Source organism: Megalops cyprinoides, chromosome 2, assembly GCF_013368585.1.
Source record: "Megalops cyprinoides isolate fMegCyp1 chromosome 2, fMegCyp1.pri, whole genome shotgun sequence".
NCBI lineage: Eukaryota > Metazoa > Chordata > Actinopteri > Elopiformes > Megalopidae > Megalops > Megalops cyprinoides.
Window position 1 is genome coordinate 63,643,357 of NC_050584.1, and position 21,061 is coordinate 63,664,417.

At 49.1% G+C, this 21,061-nt stretch overlaps 1 protein-coding gene across 1 annotated transcript in view; it reads right to left on the minus strand.

The window, feature by feature from the left end:
* The window catches only part of kmt2ca (lysine (K)-specific methyltransferase 2Ca), a 133,263-nt gene that overhangs the window by 85,327 nt on the left and 26,875 nt on the right, over positions 1 to 21,061 (minus strand). Inside the window, exons 3-7 of the mRNA XM_036520305.1 lie at positions 13,681 to 13,769; positions 9,139 to 9,319; positions 5,635 to 5,835; positions 1,678 to 1,835; positions 480 to 589 (exon numbers count right to left, since the gene is read on the minus strand). Coding sequence (XP_036376198.1) covers positions 480 to 589; positions 1,678 to 1,835; positions 5,635 to 5,835; positions 9,139 to 9,319; positions 13,681 to 13,769 — 739 coding nt within the window. The remainder of the gene's footprint in view (positions 1 to 479; positions 590 to 1,677; positions 1,836 to 5,634; positions 5,836 to 9,138; positions 9,320 to 13,680; positions 13,770 to 21,061) is intronic.

Sequence of the window (21,061 nt, forward strand, 5' to 3'; positions counted from 1 at the left end):
AATATGAAGCAGTTTCCACGTGCAGACTACAGTTAAAATGCTACAATGACAATATGACACCAATGAAGGCACAGGGTACAACTCTCTTCAGCATGTGTACCCTAAAAGGGCCACAAAGCTCAGCTGATGGACAAAGACGAGTGAGACTCTCCCCTTTCATTGATACAAAAACCTGAGCACACGCTGTAATGTACTGAGCATCTGAGCAACGTTTAGTGAGGCTAGAGAAACGGACCAATGAGCACAGAATGTGCGACTGGGTGGATGGCTTTAGCACTTAAAGCGGAGACTGTTGCACGGCTACTGTGAAAAGGTGTGAAATGGGTTTTCAAAAAAAAATTAAAAAATTAAAAAAGCAGAAACACTCTTGATTCGAGACATCCACGGAAAAGCCCACAATCTGAGGTGTCCCCAGAACCACTGCCGATTCCAGACGTCAGCAGTAATCAGCAGCAGCGAATAGGAAGGGAGATTCTTACCTCTGTGCTCCCTGAGTCGATGGCTTTGTCCACGTACAGCAGCGACTGCCCCTCCCCCCGGCACACGCCCGCCGACCACGCCGCACAGCGCAGATGCGCACAGCACTGCCCTGCAGGTACAGGAGGAACACACGCATTCAGGCAGAGACACACACAAAGACAAGCGCATGCACACGCACACACACACACACACACACACACACACACACACGCACACACACAGGCATACACGCACGCACACACACAAGCACACAAACATGCACACACAGGCGTACACGCACGCACACACACAAGCACACAAACATGCACACACACAGGCATACACGCACGCACACACACATGCACACACAGGCGTACACACACAGCATGCACAGGCGTACACACACAGCATGCACGCACGCACACACACAGGCGTATACACACGCACACAGGCATACACGCACGCACACACACAAGCACACAAACATGCACACACACAGGTGTACACACAGACATACAGACATACACACACACAGACACAGACACACAGACACACACACACACACAGGCATACACGCACACACACACAGGCATACACAGGCACACAGAGAGGTTGAAAGGAAAGAAGGCGGCGGATGGGATCTCCAACCACAAAACTTGCTCTCAAAACTCTCTCACACCATTCACATAACCCTGAACAATCACAGCCTCGGCTCAGTCCCTCACCCTCTTACATCTGAAAACCATATTCTTCCATACCTTTGGCCTTAAACACGCAGGTGGGCTTACGAACAGCGGTAGAGGGAGGCTCCATGACCCCCAAAATGTGCAGAGCCAAATCTCTCATTGGTTAAAACAATTCAGGAACTAACAGCACATGGTCACCCCATTCACCATGTGCTTCATGGAGCCTTACTCTGCCATCACGAATGAATTCTTTCTAATGAATGAATAGCTACTAACTTCTTGAGAAAATGCTGCCAACTTTTTGGATCCAAATGTGTTTTTTGTACTTGAAACAAGGATGTAAATAGCAAAATGGATGCTAATGGCATTAGTTCACTTTGCAGTGGCCGTCCTGCGTGGCCCCATAGCTAACCCACCATAAAGCCTGACTGTAACTCCTACTTGTAAACTCAGTTGAGAAAGGTGGCGTTAACCCCATTCGCCGTTTGGCTGGGCGGCGCAAACCCCATAGCTGCAACCTCGGAGAACCTACCTGTGGGATCGAAGAGGGACTGGACGTTTATGCCGTGCGGCAGCCCGATCTGACCCAGCTCGTCCCAGAACTTCCGGACCGGCTCCTCCCCGAAGGCGTCTGTGATCCCAGCAGGTGAGGAGAGCGGGCCGCTGTCGGGAGAACCAGCCCTGTGTACGCTGGGGGGGGAGAGAAAGAGGGGGATGAGGGGGAGGTAAGGGTTATCTCCCTTTGGCCCACGCACAAGGACTGGCTGTTCAGCCCCCGCACTCCGCCGGATAGGGAGAACCCCCAGAATTACAGCCTTCTTGGACGGGCCACTAAGACTCCGCTGCCGAGGTGCGGAAAAGCGGAAAACAAGAATTTGCATTTAAAAAGGCCCTCGGCCTAAGCGAGCGGGCCAACGCAAGGCACTCTGGGAAGGGATGAAAGGCCGCAGTACACTACCTCTGTGTTGCAAAGGCACATCTGCATACGACTAAATGGAAAACGCATTTGGCTGCTTCCTTCCCATTAAGGGCTAAATAAGCAAAAAAAAACAAAAAAAACCCACACTATCTTAATGTAGCTTTTTTCCCCTCTTGTCAAATTACAGCCCTGTGTTATAAATGCTTGGGTAAAAGACATAGTGAAAAATCACTCCTCGTAGCGAGCTGAACTCTAATATGCAATCTCCAATTCATTTTCGTCCTGCCTTTTTTTTTTTTTTATTATATAGTGTATTATAAATCATTATTAGACAAGGAGTATTTTCTTTTCCAATTGCGTTCAACGTGGAAAAGTACAATTTAATTACACATTAAATGGCCTCCAGAAAAGACTGTTTAAGGTGCAGAAAACAGCATGTGCAATATATCATCACCACAGCATTTAGACCTACATAGCGGTCTTCTATTTTGATTAAAAAGTGGGTTTTCATTAGAAAGCAATTTGGGGGATCCCAGACAGAACACGCTTGACATTACCGTGCGTCAACGCTTGAGAATTGTTGTTTGGGGAGGGTACAAGAAGTAAATTCAGGAATAAATTTCAGATGGAGATGACAACCCCATGAGATTGATTGCAAGCCTGAATTCCCCGCACAAATGCCCCCAAGTTCTCTCCTAATTTGGACAGATGCTCTTATCAGAAGAGGCATAACTTCATTATGGCAGTGATTAGATTCTGTCTGTCAGAGTTTGCCTCAGTTATATCATGTGAGTGGGGATCTACTGATTGGCTAAGGCAGAAAGTGTAAAACTCCCTGGTTTGAGTGGCTATTTAAATTAACCCTCACATTGCACCTGTGTGGAATCATGGTAAAATGGGTACTTCTGTCTGACATCAGCTGAACAATGAAGAACTTAATACGAAACATCCCCACAGATTTTTATTTCCTACACAAGACGTAGCTGCAGTATAAATTTAGATAAATGCCTCAGACTGAAATAATATTTTTATCCTCGACTGATAATAATGTGTTCGTTAATCACAAATACTACCGCATATCAGGAGACTAACAAAATCACTCATCCTCACCATCATTTTCGCATGCCTGTGGTGTAACCTGATCTGTGAATTGCTTGGACACAAAGTTAAGTTGACAGAATTTTATACGACCTAATATACATTTTATGGCTTAACCTAGTTTGCGAAGGGGAGAACGGTTGCAACCCACGGTTGCATATTTTACACAAAACGAGGTCATGTGATAAGAAAGCCATTTACTTCACATCTTATTAAGTAATTTCACAGAAAGATATGACGGCGCTGTGATTTTTCAGCCCAAATCACACAAATACTCCCTACAGTAGTCACTCAAGTTGAACTGTAACCATGACTAATTCTCAAATAAACTGAGAGGTTTTATTTTTAGATCTTTGAGGGAGGTGAGGAAAATTAAGTTTGGATGGCAAGGATACGCCTAGTCATCGCCGGTCCACCTTAACAAGCGCCACCTTAAATATTGTTCAATAGCCCCTCTCCTCTTTTTGTTATTGTTTTCATTTCACTCCCCTCTTTCTAACACTGGCAGGGCTCCAGCCCGGCCGGCCAATCGCAGGCCTCCAACGCAACAATGCACGGCTGCCTGGCCGCCTGCCAGGGCTGCACTCGGTGCCTATTACGTCACCTGACCCCAGGGGAAACGGTTGATTGGTTCCAAAGAGCCGAACAAATTAGGCACTTGTCCAATGAGCCCAGGGAGTATCTTTTGATGGGAGCCTTTAACAACCGCGGTCACGTGCGCGCGGCGGTGACAGGCAGGGGCTGAAAGTCCACCGCCAGCGAGATCCTTCGGAGTGGAATACTCGCTTATGGATTATTTTTTTCCCCCTTCGCCTGTCGTCAGGGCCATGCTGCCGTCAAAATAACTGACCTAAATTGAATTGTGGAACTCAATTCATTAGCATCGTAAAGCACCCATTCCCTACTCCAACCCATAGACAGATCAACCTGCCTTCTACTCGGTTAATTTGGCAGTTTTTTTTTTTTTTTTTTGTGGGATTTTACCCACTGTACCTATTGAATTTGGAGATTTCAGCTTAAGGAATGCACTCCGTGACTGTGTCTGACTGTCCGCTGTGTCCACACGTCCTGCCTGTCTCTTTAAGATGATGTCAATGGGGAGAGACAGAGATGGTGGGCGAGTTCCATCACCAGTGAGAAAGGCACTTTCCCAGAATCCGCAGGGACGGGCGCGTCTGATCTGAAGAGCCACACAAAACCACTGGTGACGGTCAACTGCGGTTTGCTGGGTGGAGGGGTTGCTTTCATCGTACGGCCCAGCCTCAAACTGACGTAAAGAGAACTATGGCTATTATAATGGTCACGAATGAAACTATGCCGAATAAATACTCCCTACCCTCAATCACCCGAGTAAGGTCTGGGAAATTCCAGAACAATCAGAAGCCCAGCACTCTGGAATGAATGGGTTAAAAGGCTACCTATTTATCCAGATGCTCATTCTGTGCCTATTGTTCCTGTCCTGTTTGATAACACCGCCACAAAAGGGGAATGGAGGGACAGCTTTCAGTTCACAGTCAGACAGCGCCGTGCCGTTCAGCCTGCTGGCCCCCGTTGTTTTTCTGGGGTCAAAGCCATTTCCCCCTCTCCGTTTCGCTCCCGGTGAGGGGCGAAACGGCGATTCGGCGCACGGCCTGCAGCTGCGGCTGGACGGGGTGGGGGGAGAGGCGCAATCACGACCTCTCTTCTCCTCAAGCCCAAATCAACATCACCTCTCTGGAGTTTCACACCTCCATTACCTCGGCAATCACAGCCACCCTCCTTTACAAAATTACCCAGAAGACATCGCTAATGATCAACAACCTCACTTGCATTCACCTCTTCCTCCCGTTTTACTGCCGGAGGAGACACTTACGACACCTTAAGATGATTCTGTGAGATCAACCTCCTAGAATCAAGCTTTCACAAAAAGGAAAAATGGTCTGAAACAGGCCATTGGCTTAGGTGTGCATTTGGTATGGCCAACCAAACACCTTCCCTGAGTTTCTCTTGCAAATACCACCTTTTTCCCCCCTTCTAAAAGCAATTCCAGGATAAAGCAAGACTTTACAGAACACAGAGGCACAGAAGTTAAAGAAGTAGAATTTACAAATTTAAATGGTGCTGCTAGTTCAAATCCCAGGTGTGGCTCTACTGCAGTGCCTTAGAGGTCCCAGCGAAAGTAACAGGCTGTATAAATGTATAATCAGTGAAAGAGAGTAAGCTCGGTAAAGCAGGCCTGGATCAGACCGTCTGCCCTGCAAATGAACGCTGTGAAGTAAACACCCTGCGGGCATCGCTTTAGTTTAAGAGCTTGGCATCGCACTTTCGGGGTGGTTCTTATTCAGAAACGAGCGGGAGGGATTAAGACTCCGGGAAAACATTGGGGGGGAGGGCGCAGACAGGGGGTAGAGGCCGAGCGCTAGGTCTGTCGTGGATGCCCTCCGTAGCATGAGAGGTCTGATCGGCTGCTGGTGGGAGGGGGGCAGTACTTACTTTGTCGGGGTCCCCCGGTCGGGCTCAGGTCCGGGCGTGTCCGGCTCGGGACTCCTGTCCACGTCACCGTCGTTTTCGGAGCTCGCCCTCCGGTTGCGGATGTGGAGCGGGACGTAGCCGGGGGTGGGGCCGAAGAGCTTGAGCTCGCCCTGTCCCAGTAGGCTCCTCTCCCCGCAGTAGCAGAAGGCACAGAGCTGTTCGCTGCGGGGGGGGGCACACGACCGTTTAACACAGCCTGGCTTCAGAGGGGCGGATATGGGTCTCGGAATCACACAGGAGGCTAAATTCAGACCCAAAACAGCCCCGTTTTTGAACATAACGCAAGCTCACAACACAACACACGCTCTGCTGTACACGTACCCATGGCCTCCTCTGAAAATTCAAAAAGGCACCCAAAGAAAGGGTTCAGCCAGACACAGCAAACGCTGAGATTTTAGTGACCGGTTTCCTGGTGCGTGATTGGTCAATCCAACAGAGGGTTTTCCCGGGGGGTCATTTTGTCATCACCTTATACTGCAAAACTAACTTCACTTTCCACCTCAACTTTGATACACAGGCTAAATTAAAACTGCTGGGGGGGGAGGAGGTTTTAGTTATGAGTAGCATTTTGTTTCTTTCCCAGAAAAACACCAGGACTGAAATCCAGTCAAACCTAAAACACCAGTAAATGTAAACTGGCAGTGTGTGTGTGTGTGTGTGTGTGTGTGTGTATCAGAGACGCGGCTCCAGGGTGTTGGTGCGTGTCCCTGAGTGGCGTGTCACCAGCGCAAAAACCGCTCTAAGCGTGTGGCGGCTCTCTCCCTTCGCCACTCGGACTCTGGCTCAGAGAAGCAGCCTCTCAGTAACTAGGACACCAGCAATTGAAAAGCCAGCTCGTTCAACCACCTAAATTCACTCGCGCGCGCGCGCGCTCGCTCGCCCGCCCACCCGCCTCAGAGAGCGGGGCTTATCCCACCAGCTAAATTAAGGCTGAAATTAATTCTGAGGTCAAGTGTGGAACGGCAGCGGCGGGCGGCTCCTTGGCACGTGACTCCCGCACGCACACACACGCTTTTCAAATCGAGTGGAACAGCGGGCCTAGGACCCTCTGAAAAACACATCCTGGCTGAGCCCTGCATGCTCCCTCATCAGGACCACCAAGCCTGCAAGTGGGACATTTTACCATGAAAGGTCAGAATCGACATTGCAAGACATTGCAAAAAAAAAAAAAAAAAGTAAATAACATTTAAAACCTGGTGTGTATTCAGTCACAAAACAAAAGAACAAGGTGTCTGAAGGCTCCTAGATACATGCGGTACAGCTGAGATGTTGTTATGATGCAGCCCGTATCTAAGCTACGGTGTATAAGAGTATAAGGGCATTCTCCGTTCCATCACTCTCATACTAGAACCAATCTGTGAAAACAAATTTAGCAAAAACTATTCAGGCGTCAACATTTTTTCCTCAACCAAATCCTATATCTTTCAGAGGTGCCGGAGCCAGGGAGCTGACAGATAAGTGTTGTGAACCTTAAAAGAAAAAGTGGTAAATATTTATCAGATGTTTATTTGGAAAAATCCCAGCGCTAATAAGTTCCCCGGAGAAGGAACTCATCTCTTTCCTTTAGGAAGCATCGACAGAGCTGTCCGTCACACAGATTGATTGTAACCTTTCTGAGAGTGACACCTGGGAAGGGAGAATATATCTGGGTCTACAATTGCATCTCAGCCCTTTCAACTCTCCCTGTGTGTGTGCGTGTGTGTGTGTGTGTTTTCTCCTATCCCAAATAGGCTTTTCTCACACAGTCATAAAGAGGGCCTTCAGTGCGCTGAGGTTCTCTTTCACACACGAAGATACACATAGACAAACACAAAGACTCAAGCACCTGCACACACACACAGACAGAGACACACACAAACACACACACACTCAAGCATCCGCGCACACACACACACACACACACACACACACACACACACACACACACACAAACACACAGACAGAGACACACACACACACACACACACAAACACACACACACACACACACAAACATCCGCACACACACACAGAGACACAAACACACACACACAAACACACACACACAGATCTGTGTTAAGTGAAAGGCAGCCCCATCCTCGTCAGGATGATGCGCATTTGCACCTGGATTTCCTCTAACCGGCTCCAAAGCAGGCACCTGCACTCTTCCTCCACAATCACAACGCCGCAAACCCCGACTCTCCCAACACGGACAAAGCATGGTCGAGCCCTCTGTGCCACGACACCTTCCCTGCCCCCTGAACCCCCCCCCCCCCCCCCCCCCAAGTTCAACGAGCAGTTCAGAGCTCGGGGGTACGCCAGCAAGTCACGCAGCGTGACTGCACTGGAGGCCTTCCCCGCTGCTTAACGGCCTCATCGCAGATCACACGAATCACACGGAACAGCCGGCTTCCTTTTCTGCCCCCATTCAAACTGACAAAATAAATTTGCAGAGGCCCATTGCAGCCAGCGGGAAAATGAAGAAATCCACACTAAATAAATCTCCGCCTAACGACAGCCCCGTCCCGTGTCATTCCGTCATATTCACCCCCGTCGCCATGGCGAGCGTCAACAGTCAAATACCTCACCGCCAAAAAAAAAGAAAAAAAAAAGTCTTTATACAGGCGCCTCGCCACGTCCTGAGAGGAACCCACACACCTTCCCGTGTGGAGTTCAGTCAAATTTCCTCTGAATCCACCGCCTCCGCTGGTTAGGCTACCTCCTCTCCGCCAGGCTGTAGGCCCCGGGCCTTTCTGCATTAGGATATGCTGCCTCTTCCCTACACCTGTTGATGCCTGCTTGGTACATTAGAGAAAAATCACAATATGTGCTAATTGGGAGTAATGTTTAGAAGAGTCTCCCTCTCCTCCTCCCTCGCTCCTCCTCCACCCCCCCCCCCCCCACCCCCCCGCCTGCGCTAATTACAGCAGCAGCCCCACAGTCTGGGACCTGGCAGGGCTCCGGCTGGGCTGGAAGGCTTCATTTATCCAGACCTGTTTCAATACCCACAATCCCCTGCTCAATTATTCCTGCAGCTCCCCCATCACCCCCCCCCACCACTCACTCGCTCACTCACACAAGACTGCATGCACACACTCACTCACTCTCCACTCCCACACCCTGAACCCTAATACACCCCCACTCACACACAGAACCCTGCACGCCCCCTCCCCCCAAATAAAACACATACAGACAAACAAACAACTACTCTCTCGCTCTTTTCCCAAAGTTACTCATGCACATAGACACACAAACCCACACACCGTCAAGCACACACACACTCGCTCACCCACCCCACTCCCACGCACTGCAACCTGACAGCACGGACACACACCCAATGCAGGCAAACACGCACCAACTCCCACAATCTTTTCCCAAAGCTACGTGGGCACAGAGACACACACAGACACATACGCGCACTCGCCGTGCAGACTCCTAGCTCCCCCCCCCAGCCCGCATCTCAGCTCACAGGACGGCCCTCTCTCACCTGACTTTGGCCTCTTCGGCGGTCAGCGTGGAGGATCCGGCCGAGTCCTCCGACACAGAGCGCTGGAAGAGTGGGGAGAGGGGCCGGTCCAGGCCCGGGCCGTCGGTCGCCACGGAGACCTCACTCTCGCCCTCGACCTCACCCTCACCCTCTCCCTCGGCGTGCCGGTCCTTCCATTCTGCTGGGGGGGAGAGCACAGGAACAGGGCTCGAGACACTCCTCCGCTGCAGCACCTCTAATATTGTGACTCCGTGTACGGCTTTCACTTGTGTTGTACTCCACCTTACTTGTAAGTCACTGCGGATAAAAGCGTCTACCAAATGAATAAATGTAAATGTAAATGTTTAAATGCAAAATGTCTTTGAAAAGCAGAGAGCATACTTCTGGATATGGATTTGTTATGTGTGCCGTTTAGAGATACGTGACAATGGTTTTGTACTGAAACACATTTGTGTCTGTTCCATGCCGCAAGCACAAGTTGTAAGAATAAGAAATAAAGATTTTGGTTTCTTATTGTTTATTATGTTTATTGCTTAATGCCAGTAATGCGCACAAGACCCCTGTCAGTGAAGCTGCTCAGCATCTTCAGCACAAGAGAGACCCGCAACTCGCCTGGTTTTCCCCCCCATCATGCACCAGCACGTCGGCATTTCACGGCATTGTTTCTGACAGCTCATTCAACACCGCGATAACGATCTCGGAGAACCGCTCTGAACTTTGATTCCTCGGTGTAATTACTGAATGGCAGCGTTATTGATGGATCGCAGTCATATTCCAGGCTGCGCCCGCATCGCTGCCATTGTGAAGGCCGTTTCCAGGGCAACATACACAAATTGCGCAAAAAAAAAGAAAAAAAAAACTACCACGGCCGATTACACAACGGCACGAAAACATTTCTTGCGCCGTCCTTGGCCTACTGAAGTTATGCCATTCACAACAATGCTGGAGTGGAAGAATTCACAGCAAATACATTCTGACAGTTTACCGCCAGTATAGCATTGTATATGGCCCAAACAACACTATTCAACTTCTGCAATATAATCAGGGCACAGGGCGTTTTGTGGGTACGGCGTGTCAGACTGCACATCTCTGGTTACAGTCACAAATACAGGGCAACAGAAGGCACAGAAATCCAATCCGTAGCTGTTTCTTTCTTTTTGCATTTTCTATACACAGTAAACAGAGACACTATAGATTCACCAAAGATACAGTAATAATACCACTTACTGTTATTGGGATATAAATCGCTGCAGTGCTTTAAAGTCAGACTGCAGGCACATACAGTCACCATTTTCTCTGTAGCTGTTTGACAGTATCATAGCCTGAGTCTGCTGTCAAATTCCGCCAATGTATTCACCCAAGGCATCTGTGTACAGATATACTACAGTGTGTGTGACATAATAAAGAGAAAAAAATGCATACAAACTGCAAAAAACTGAAGAAAACAGCCCCTGAAAAATTATCAATACGAAAACAAAATAGAATGGAACTGACTGCCATTAAAAAAAAAAACGTGTAGGCTTAAAGGAACAAAAATAGACGGTTTGCTGGGTTCCAGAACATTCGCTGTTGTTGGCTGCATTTAAAATAAATAACATGTAAAAACTGTACACAGAGGAAAGTTTTCTCCCACTTGTCAGAAGCTCTGCAGCCAAAAAGGCCTAAAATAAGAGGCACATCATACTGGCCTGGGTCTGCTGAAGGCTCTGTGCTACCGAGGGCTGTTTTTCTTCCTGGCTGCGCAGAGCTAACACTGGAAGTGTGACAGTGGTCTGGAATTGGGGGGGGGGGGTTCAGAACGGGTCACTTTGAGGCTGTTCCACCGAGGAGACGGAGCGGAAGGTGTGAACAGGGTAGCCAGGCCACCTCACAATCGTGAAGGCAATATCCGTCACGAAACGAGAGAAGCCAAAACGCGGAGCCGGCGCGAAAGGGTGCGCGGCGACCTTTTCGCCGACCTTTAAGAGACGAGCAACGCGCAGTTGCTCTCCGAGTTGCCCACACAGCGTTTTTTTTTTCTCTCCCTCCCCCCACACAGACATGGGAAAAGGCAGAACGGTGTTTTTAAACCGAGGCGAAGACGAGCTCTCAAACCCAGAGAACAAACCCGCCTTGCGCGAATGACGCATGTAACATTTCGATAACAGCAAAAAAAAAAAAAAAAAAAAAAAGATAAATTTGACGCTGCTGGGAGCAGGTTCAACGGACACCGCAAACGGGCCCGTTCATTCTACTAACAGCACGTTAGTGCTAGCATCCGCCAATGAATGAGGCGGGGTCATTTTAAACCGTCTGCCATCAAAAGAATATTGACAGAAAGGAGCAGAGGCTAATACCTAATATGGCAACATAGAGCTTGGTCAAGTAACGCCTTCTTCAGTGTAGGCTCCTGCGATGTCAACCTCTCAACCTCCTACATGCAGAATGTCACCAGGATCTTCCTCCAACCACAGAGCTCCAGGAGGCAGCTACAGCTAGACAGCGGTGCCCTGCACTTTAGGAAGTGTGGTCACGTGGCCTTTTTTCGCTTGACTTCTGCGGTCATGACTTCTGACCGTAGGCAGCTCTCCCCAAGAAAAAAGAAAAAAAAAAAAAAAACATGTTGTTTTTTTTTTTGTTTTGTTTTGTGGGGGGGAGGGGCATACCATATGATGCCGGTCCTGAAACCGTAAGGTTCCGGGCCCTTAGCAGTGCATCGTGGGTACTTTAACAAATCACTCACTCACTCGCCTTACGCTCCGGTGCACCGCAAAGACTAAAGGAGTTGTTTTGAAGCGCTGACCCGAGAGTGATTTCTGCTCCCTCGTTACGGAGCTGGGGGCTTCTCTCCTCCCAGCAACGGCGGCGCGCTCCGAAATGTGAGCTCCGTCTGACTGCCTCCTTCATCTGAGGTCGTTGCTTGGGGCGAGCGTTGCAGGCTGCGGTCCCCTCCCTGCACCCCTCCGAAATCACCTACACAACAAACGCGCCCACTGGCTGGGAGTCTGTGACCATGTGACCACTGAGTCCCCCTGAAAAGAAGGCTCAGGATGCCTGTCAAGGCAAGAAGGCCGAGTCCTGGAAGGTCCCTTAGAATGGGGGGAAAAAAATGAAGACGTAAAGCCCAGGCCAATCAGAGGGGCCCGGGCTATGATTAATGGGGAGGGGTTAATCCAGGCAAGCTGCTTTTGAAGCTCCGCCGGTCATGCGTCACGACCACGGAAGCGTCTGTCAGTCTGCCTCAGAGCCAGCACCCGGGGGACAGTGAGCAGGTTGTGTCATTCGCTCGTGATGGCGTTTCAGGCCAGCGGAGCAGCAGTGTAGGTTTTTTTTTTTTTTTTTTTGTTCTGGTGCGCTAACGATGATTGCAGTGAAGGAGCATCATCAGGGCTGTGGGCCAGGAAGCAGCCTCCAAGCTGGGGGTTGGGGGAGGGGCCAGGCTGCTGTAGTGGGAGGAGACAGAATGACCTCCACCAATCAGGAAGAAGTGCCCTTGGATTGGGAGGAGCGTAGGAGGAGACGGCCAGGCGATCTCTCAGGCAACGGCCGCACGTGCTCACTGAATCAGGGATCCTCAGCTGAACTTATCTCAACTTCCCACACTCATCCGCAGAGCCTAATTCACTCGAAATGTCATTTGGACATTTTTCTATAAATCAGCACCCTGTGAAAGGGCAGATGTGTTTAAAGAGGCGTTGTTTCACACAAGACGGCCGCACATACTGTCTAAGATTAATTCCGAATGATCGGGTGAACTGAATTGACGAGGTTCTGTCAGGTAACTGCTTTAAATTTCATTCTCTCTGCGTTTTGATGGGGGGGATTAAAAAAAAAAAAAAAAAGCGTTTTATTAGTCTGTAGTTCTACATTTTCCCGGTACTGCTAGAGAAACCAAGCCCAAGGCCAAGAGACACAAACTGCAGAAAAAAAAGCAGCAGTAACACGTGCTCAGAGAAGGACACAGAAAGCAAAAGCAGGGTGGGACTTTAAAAAGCTTTTAGAGGGCATTAGGCATCTGACATCTTTCTTCCCTCCATCTCACATGGGGGGGGGGGCTTCAAGGGGATGTTAAAGCGTTTTCAATTACACAACAGAGAGGAGTCGTGCAGCACCTCAAAACAGCGCATCAAATCCCATACAGAGGAAAGAGGAGGAGGAGGAGGAAGAGGAAGAGGACAACCATCCTCACCCCCACACACATCACCATCTTCACTGTCACCATCTACACCCGTGTTTCCCAACCCTGCTCCTGGAGGCACACTGTCCTGCATATCTTCTATGTATCCTTCCTGCTTGACTAAATCAGGTGTGCTCAGCTAATCAAAAGTGCCACTGATGAGTTCAGTCAGGTAGGTAGAGCAGGGATAGATAGAAGATATGCAGGACGGTGTGCCTTCAGGAGCAGGGTTGGGAAACGCTGATCTACATCATCATCATGATGATGGCGCAGTGATGACAACTGTAATGACTGTAGCAGTAATGACTACAGCGGTAATAATGTCAGGGGTAATGACTGCGGTGGTAATGACCATAACGACGATGGCATTTATGAGGAGGACTCACCTGACTCCAGAGCACTCTCGGACTCTGCCATTTCAATCCCATCCATGCTGTCGTCATCGTCGGCCGCCGCCCGCCCCCTGCTGCGAGGCCTAAAACCAGGAGGAAGAGGAAGACTTACTGCCTCAGCAACATGGGCACAGTGTGTGTGCGTGCATGTGTGTGTGCATGTGCATGTGCATGTGCATGTGCGTATGCGTGTGTGTGTGTGTGTGTGTGCGCGCGCATGTGTGTGTGTGTGCGCACCTCTCTCTGAGGGGTGGCGTTTCCACCAATACCTCCAAGTTCATCACTGTTTTCATGCAGCTTCACACATACAGAATACCTTGACTACGTCACATAGATCTGGTTGGGACGCAAAGAGCAGCCTTATACAGCAGACTATGGCCAAAAACCGCAAGCTACTGTATCTGTAGGGCCAGGAAAGCCAACATCAGCCAATGTCACCTCTGTCTGTTCAATCCATCACAAACACATCGAGATCTGTCACACACCGCTGTCCTTGGGTACTCGGCACAAAGGCAAGGAAAGAGCAAGGACTGATGAAACTTCAGTTCAACGTTGTCTAGGAGGGGAGACCTGTAGCTCAGTGAGATCAGGGTCGAGCTACATGCTGTCAACATCCATGCACTCTTTAAAGAACGCAGACTGCCTGATTAATACCAAAGCCGACAAACAGCGGTAAACCAAGCACTGACTGGTCAACACATGGGAGGAAGCATGAACTACTGTAATTCCTCATAGCTGTACGTCTGCATTGCAGCTGGGCAGTTTCTCCAGACCTCCCAGCCAACGCAACAAAGAAGGCAGCAGGCATAAAGACATTGGTGGAACGCACATCATATTATGTATTAGTTTTACAATTTTATCTGTACTGCTTCCCTCGGAAATTGCCTAAGAAAAGGGGGAAAAGGGCCATGATTTTGAAATCACTTGCAATGCAACGCATGTACCCATTAAAAAACCTGTTGGGAATTGACTTCATTTCGGCTAAAACCGATGCCTGTGAGGTTTACATATGACCACTCTCTCACACTCTCTCACACTCTCTCACACTCACACACACTCACACACACTCACACACACTCACACACACTCACACACACTCACACACTCTCACTCTCTCACTCTCTCACTCTCTCACTCTCACTGACATCTTCCCAAACAGCAGTTTCAGAGTTCAGAGCGGGAATTTTCCTCCCCAGCGGTTCCCCCGTGGTGCGAGTGGAGGAGCGGCCTGCTGGGGTTGGAGCGAGCGCTGGCTGTTTATCCAGCCATTGTGCTCTCCTGGCCGCTGGCACTCACGTTAGCATTGCAGTCTGAGGGGGGGGAGGAGGCGCCGGGACCGCCACGGACCGGCTCAAAGTCCAGGCCACACAGCCCCCCCCCTCGGCCGGGCCGCAGTGTGTTTATTTTGACTGAAACTCTCCAGCGGCAGGGGGGCAGTTCCAGCTCAGCCATGTTTTCTGAAACCCCAGCCAAGCCTCTCCACTGCGTTCAGACGCGAGCGCCCCTTTCCTCCCTGCTCGGATTCGTCTTCCACTCTCGCTTGGCTCTTTCAGTTTTTCTACACCGCCCCATTCTCTCTGTCTCTCCCACACACTCACACACAGACACACACACGCTCTCACACCCGAAAACCTGCTCACACACAGACACACACATGCTATCACAGACATAAACACACACACCTATACGCACACCCTCACACACACAAACTTTCTCAAACACACAGACACACACTCCCATAAATATAAACACACACACACTGACTCCACACAGGAGTAAAATAGGTTTTATTAGCATGATAAAGCCTTCACACAAACTCAATAAAACATTTCAGATTAGATACAGGTTACATAGTCCCTCCTATGCTGACTGGCTCACTCACTCACTCGTTCTCTCTCTCTCTCCAGTTCGGCGCTGGCTCACCACTTCCCCACCCCCCTCTCCCTGTCTGTCTCCTCCAATGCTGTCAGCACCGGTGTCGCAGACTCAGAGAGCAGCCAATGGGACACATGGCGTTGCCCGCAGCTAGCACCCGGCTGCTCGTTACCACGGCAACAGAATCCAGTTTCTTGTAACAGAAAGCCGGTCACCAGCACTGCAGATTGCGTTCAGGGGAAGAGAGAGGCCGAAAACAGATGAAAAGTTGCATTAAGGACCAATTTACCCAGAAGGTATTCAAATTAGGGCTCAGAAGTAATCCCTGACAAAATATCCGCTGTGCCCATGTGCTTTTAAACAAACTGATCTCACAGAACTGATGTTAAACTGGTTCAGTTTTCAGATGAAAACTCTACAAGTGCCCCATCACTCGGTCACTGTCCATCTGCTGAAGGAACGTCTTATCAAAGTCAACTCAATTAGCTTACATTTTTGCATACAGTCTACTTAAACCACTGGATTTTTGTTAAGGCCCCAAACCTTTTTTTTCCAGGTCAAGTGCCTTAATCAAGGATTATGACAACAGTGCCCATTTTGGACTCGAACCTATGCCCTTTTGGGTTACAGCTACAGTTATCAATACTGCCTGAAGCAGACAGCAAATCCTGTCAGCACCACTTAACGTGCTGATGCTCGTTAACTTGTGTGCGCATGCCTGAGAGCCGCAGCCGTGGTCACACAGGGGACAGACGTGTGAAGTGAAGTTTAGCGAGTCAGTCTTTCTACTCCATTATTTGAGCCATGCTCACTAGCAACACTTTTAGACAAAGACGGCAAGCCCAATCTCAGACTGATCTGATACATGTCAACAGGTGTCCCGATGCCGGTCTGCATCGACGGCGTCCCTCTTTAACCAGAGCGAGGGGAGAGCTTGCGGCGCACCTCTGGACTCAACCCTGGCGGCCACCTGGCAGAACCAGAGCGAGTTCTGCCTTTTTTTGGAAACACGGAGCGAGAAGCAGCACTCCCATAACGCTTGCATTCGTACATTAAATTATTACATTACTGGCACTTAGCAAACGCTCTTATCCAGAGCGACTTACATGGGTTACATCAGGAGTCTCCAACGTTTTTTCATCTGGGAGCTACTTTGAAAAAAATGAAAGTGGCCGAGAGCTACTCATGTCTTATATTACTCACGCTTACTCACAAAATGTATCAAAACACTCACGTTAACCAGCTGAATTAAGCTACTTTTTGTAAATACATGTATCAAATGTCAATATCCAAAGCTCACATTTTGGATTAAAAACAAAATCCACATGAATTCTTAAATTCACATCAACAGCATGTCAAATGTATGTTCTGTATCCATATGTTTCAAATTTCAATGTATCAAGTTCACATAATATATCAAAACATCTTAATTCACATCAAAGTCATAGAAAACACAGAAAACATTACTACGTGTTTATGACGTGAGATGTCAGACAAATTTGGTGATCATTGGACACTATTTTGGAACATTAAGCCATGTTAAGCCTTTTCCTTATACTAGGTGTTGATAGAGAGGAAAACGCTTAATGTAAGATAATGTCCTTACTCATAGGATTTCGGTTTTGATTTTTGACAGGTGGAAGTGTTTATGACCAGACATGTCCACGATAAATTTGGTGATCATTGGACGCTATTTTGGAAAATTAAGCCACGTTAAGCCTTTTCCTTATGAGTGACACAAGACCCCAAAACCTATGACCGACCAGGCTGAGGCCTTCCTGTTTGCCGAGCTGAAGCTGAATCCCTGCTCTGAAGCTGCACTATAATCCTTTACATTACATTACTGTCATTTAGCAGATGCTCTTATCCAGAGAGATTTACCTAGGTTGCAATTTCACATGTTATTCATTTATACAGCTAGATATTTACTGAGGCAATTCTGGGTTTGGTACCTTGCCCAAGGGTACAGCAGCAGTGGCCCAGCGGGAAATCAAAACCAGCAAGCCTTCAATTACGATCTCTGCTCCTCACCACTATGCTACACTGCCACTAGGCTCTGTAGTAATGGCTAAGCACGTTGGCAGCAACATATCGACCCATCCCGCCCCCCCCCCCCCCCTCATTACCACTCTGCTACACCGCCACCCTCAGTAAATAAGCTCTGAAGCTTGCCTTTGCTTTGGTCTCAGCGGTCAGCCTAAGCACCTCGAGCACCAAGATCCACAAACAGGTCATAACATATGGTCGCACAAGATGTGAACACCACACGTTATACCTTCACACTTTAATGGACACTCACTCTAGCCAGACCAAACACTGTACTGGCTGGTGTACATGCAGTTACTTTGACATCATATCCATTTAAAATTTCATTCCACATTTGAACGTCAACAGCTGACAACAGGTCGGTCACAGAAAATGTACTGTGACTCACTGATCAGGTGTGTGTTTGGAAAGTTAGGGGAAACCTTCATCAGCAGGAGGTCCTGAAGCTTAACGCGGAGGAACTACACCCTCTTAAGAGGAGGTGACTCACTCTCTCAGTCCTGCTCTCTCTCTCTTGCTCTCTCTCTCTCTTGCTCTCTCTCTCTCTTGCTCTCTCTCTCTCTTGCTCTCTCTCTCTCGCTCTCTCTCTCTCGCTCTCTCTCTCTCGCTCTCTCTCTCTCGCTCTCTCTCTCTCTCTCTCACCCCCTCTCTCCCTCTCTCTCACCCCCTCTCTCCCTCTCTCTCCCTCTCTCTCCGCAGGTAGAACAAAAGACTCCTCATTCAGACCACTTACCAGCAAGCCTCACCGCACTTAAAGCCTACCACACTTTCTACTTCGCCCTGTATGTAGAAATTCCCCGAGCCTCAGGGCCCCCGGCTGGCACTCTCAGGCGGGGCAGATTTAGCAGGAAAGTGACCCCCTTCCTCGCTTATACGGATTTAACGTCGAGACCGAACCGCGGCGACAGCATTCGTCTGAAGAGCCGAGCCGCCCTCGCTCCACACTGGGGTCCGGCGTATCCACCGCAGTGAGTCTAACGCAACAGAACCCCTCTCAGCACCAGAACCGACAGCATTTCAAAGCAGTAACAACATCAACGACTTCTCCTCCGCTGCAGCGGAGTGATCCAACACAACTGGAAGGACTGAAATGAAAACAGAAGGGGAAAAGGAAAATAAAGGCAGTCACGGAGAACTGTTTGTAGCGTGGGGGTTGTCTGACGGCTCACAACCCCAGATCCAACAATCATCTCCCCGCCCCCACCAAACAAACAAACAGAAAACAAATCAAACAGAGATAAACAGTCACACACATAACAGCGACACCTGGTTTCCATAGAAACGGTCCATCCCATCATTACAGGAAATTGCGCACGCTTGGCCAAAGGAATCGCTGGAACTCTGTCTTTTCCATGTGTCATATCATTCTGATTTACGGAAACCCAAAAAAAAAAGCACAACAGTGCCCACACCCCACCCCCCAAAAAGCGAAACACAAGGGGGCCCCCGAAACGCCCCCCGGAGCAGGCGGAGGCTTCCCGGTCACGGTCCCCGCCGGGGACTGCCGCCGCGTTGGCCCCAAACACAGGGTAGCGACGTGATAATTGGCGGGGTTGGAATTACACGCCGTTTAAAGTCTTGCGTGGAACAAAATAAACAGCCAGCAAGGACGCGGCTCGGGGCCCCGCTGGGAGAGCAATTATCACTGCTTCAGGAGAGGAGCTCAATCAAACACGCTGGCATCACACCTCCCACCTAATGAATTCCCGCTCTCGGTAAACAAGGGCTCGGCGTCCTCGAACCGTGGCCCGCGGGGGGTGCCTTCGCGCTGCCTGACTCCGCCGCGCTGTCTCCCTCCAACCCTGTCTCATATCTAAGGAGCAGACTGCGTGGGCTACACACCACAGCGCTAAGTTACACTACTGCGTTTATGTCATTTAGCAGACACTCTTACCCAGACAGGACACACGGGTTACAATTTTATCCATTTATACGGCTGCATATTTACTCAGGCAATTCTGGGTTAAGTACCTTTCCCAAGGGTACAACAGCAGTGACCCTACAGGGAACTGAACCAACAACCTTTCGGTTACCAGCGCTGCTCCTTGCCATTATGCCACACTGCTGCCCACAGCATGTAAAATTAGGCCTCACAGGTGACGATATTAAACATGCATGCATAATAAAGTGTTACATTGATATTGAAGTGATGATATTAAAGATATTGATCAGAGCTGGCGTTATGTTGGAACACAGTTCAGAGCAATTAAAATATCACTATTTTTTGTGGAACAACAACAAAAAAGCAACAAGCAAAAAAAAAAAAAACATTAGGCTGCACATAACAACTAGTGGCTCAACACAACAGCAACAGAAACCAAAGTGAAGAGCACGGCTGTGCAGGGCTTTGAACAATCATACGCCTTACCAAAATGTTACCGTTTCAGTCATACCTTCATGACTAAAGTTACCCAGACCAGAAGCATGCTCGGCACTCGTTGCATTTGCATAGAGTGTGTGGGGCTGCTGACTTCAGCAGCTATGAGATGAGCTGCTATGAGCTGCTACGAGATCTGAAAACGGAAAACTGAGGAGAGCGAGGCCGGGGAAACTTCGCTCATCTGACGTCACACGGATGTCTCATCCATCATTTCCCCCAGCAATAATAATAAGCACGTCGAACTTATTGTCAAACTGCGCGAGAAAGCAGGTTGAACGCGACTGCACTCCAGTTCATTCCAGTTGAGTTGAGCCTGAGTGCAACAGCAGCAATCAAAGGCCAAGCTCTTGTCAGAAGTACAAGCAGAATGTAGACTGGCAGAAGCACAATAACTATGCCCCCTTCAGTTCCTGCACTTCATTAGTGTTCAAGCTACCTTCCAAACGGACAATTATATAACGCGCACACACACACACAGACACACACAGACACACACAGACACACACAGACACACACAGACCACTGAGAACTCTGCCAGCAGAGCTTATTGTCTTGAGAAGTGTTATGCAAGGGTGGGGTGGGGTGCAGTTGACCTCTGACACCCACTGGAAAGGACCTGAAGCAAGATACACCTGCAGATATCCGAGAAAAACTAAAACTAAAGCCATGTTCAACAGCCTAGAGGCGGCCGGTGTGGCCCCAGGCCCCAGGTCCGCCTGCACCTGGAAGCGGTTGTGTTGGGCATCGGAGCCGCCAAAACCTCACGTCCCTGTAAAAACAGAGTGTGGCGGAGCGCTTGTCTCAGGATTCAAATACAGCATGATTCAAATACAGATTCACTGGGTTCCTGGGGCTCGGGAAAACGTACACCGATTGTCTTCGATGGCGAGGGACAACAAATCAAATTACATTTCCATGGATTGCGCCGCTCAATCCGACAACAGTACGGAATAAATTGCTTCATGAATATGGGCCCACGAAATCAAAATCACACAGAAGAGCAATTGGCAGGCCAATTGGAAATTCAATAACTCAATTTCGTTTTGAGATTTACAATGTAGAATACTCCAAGCC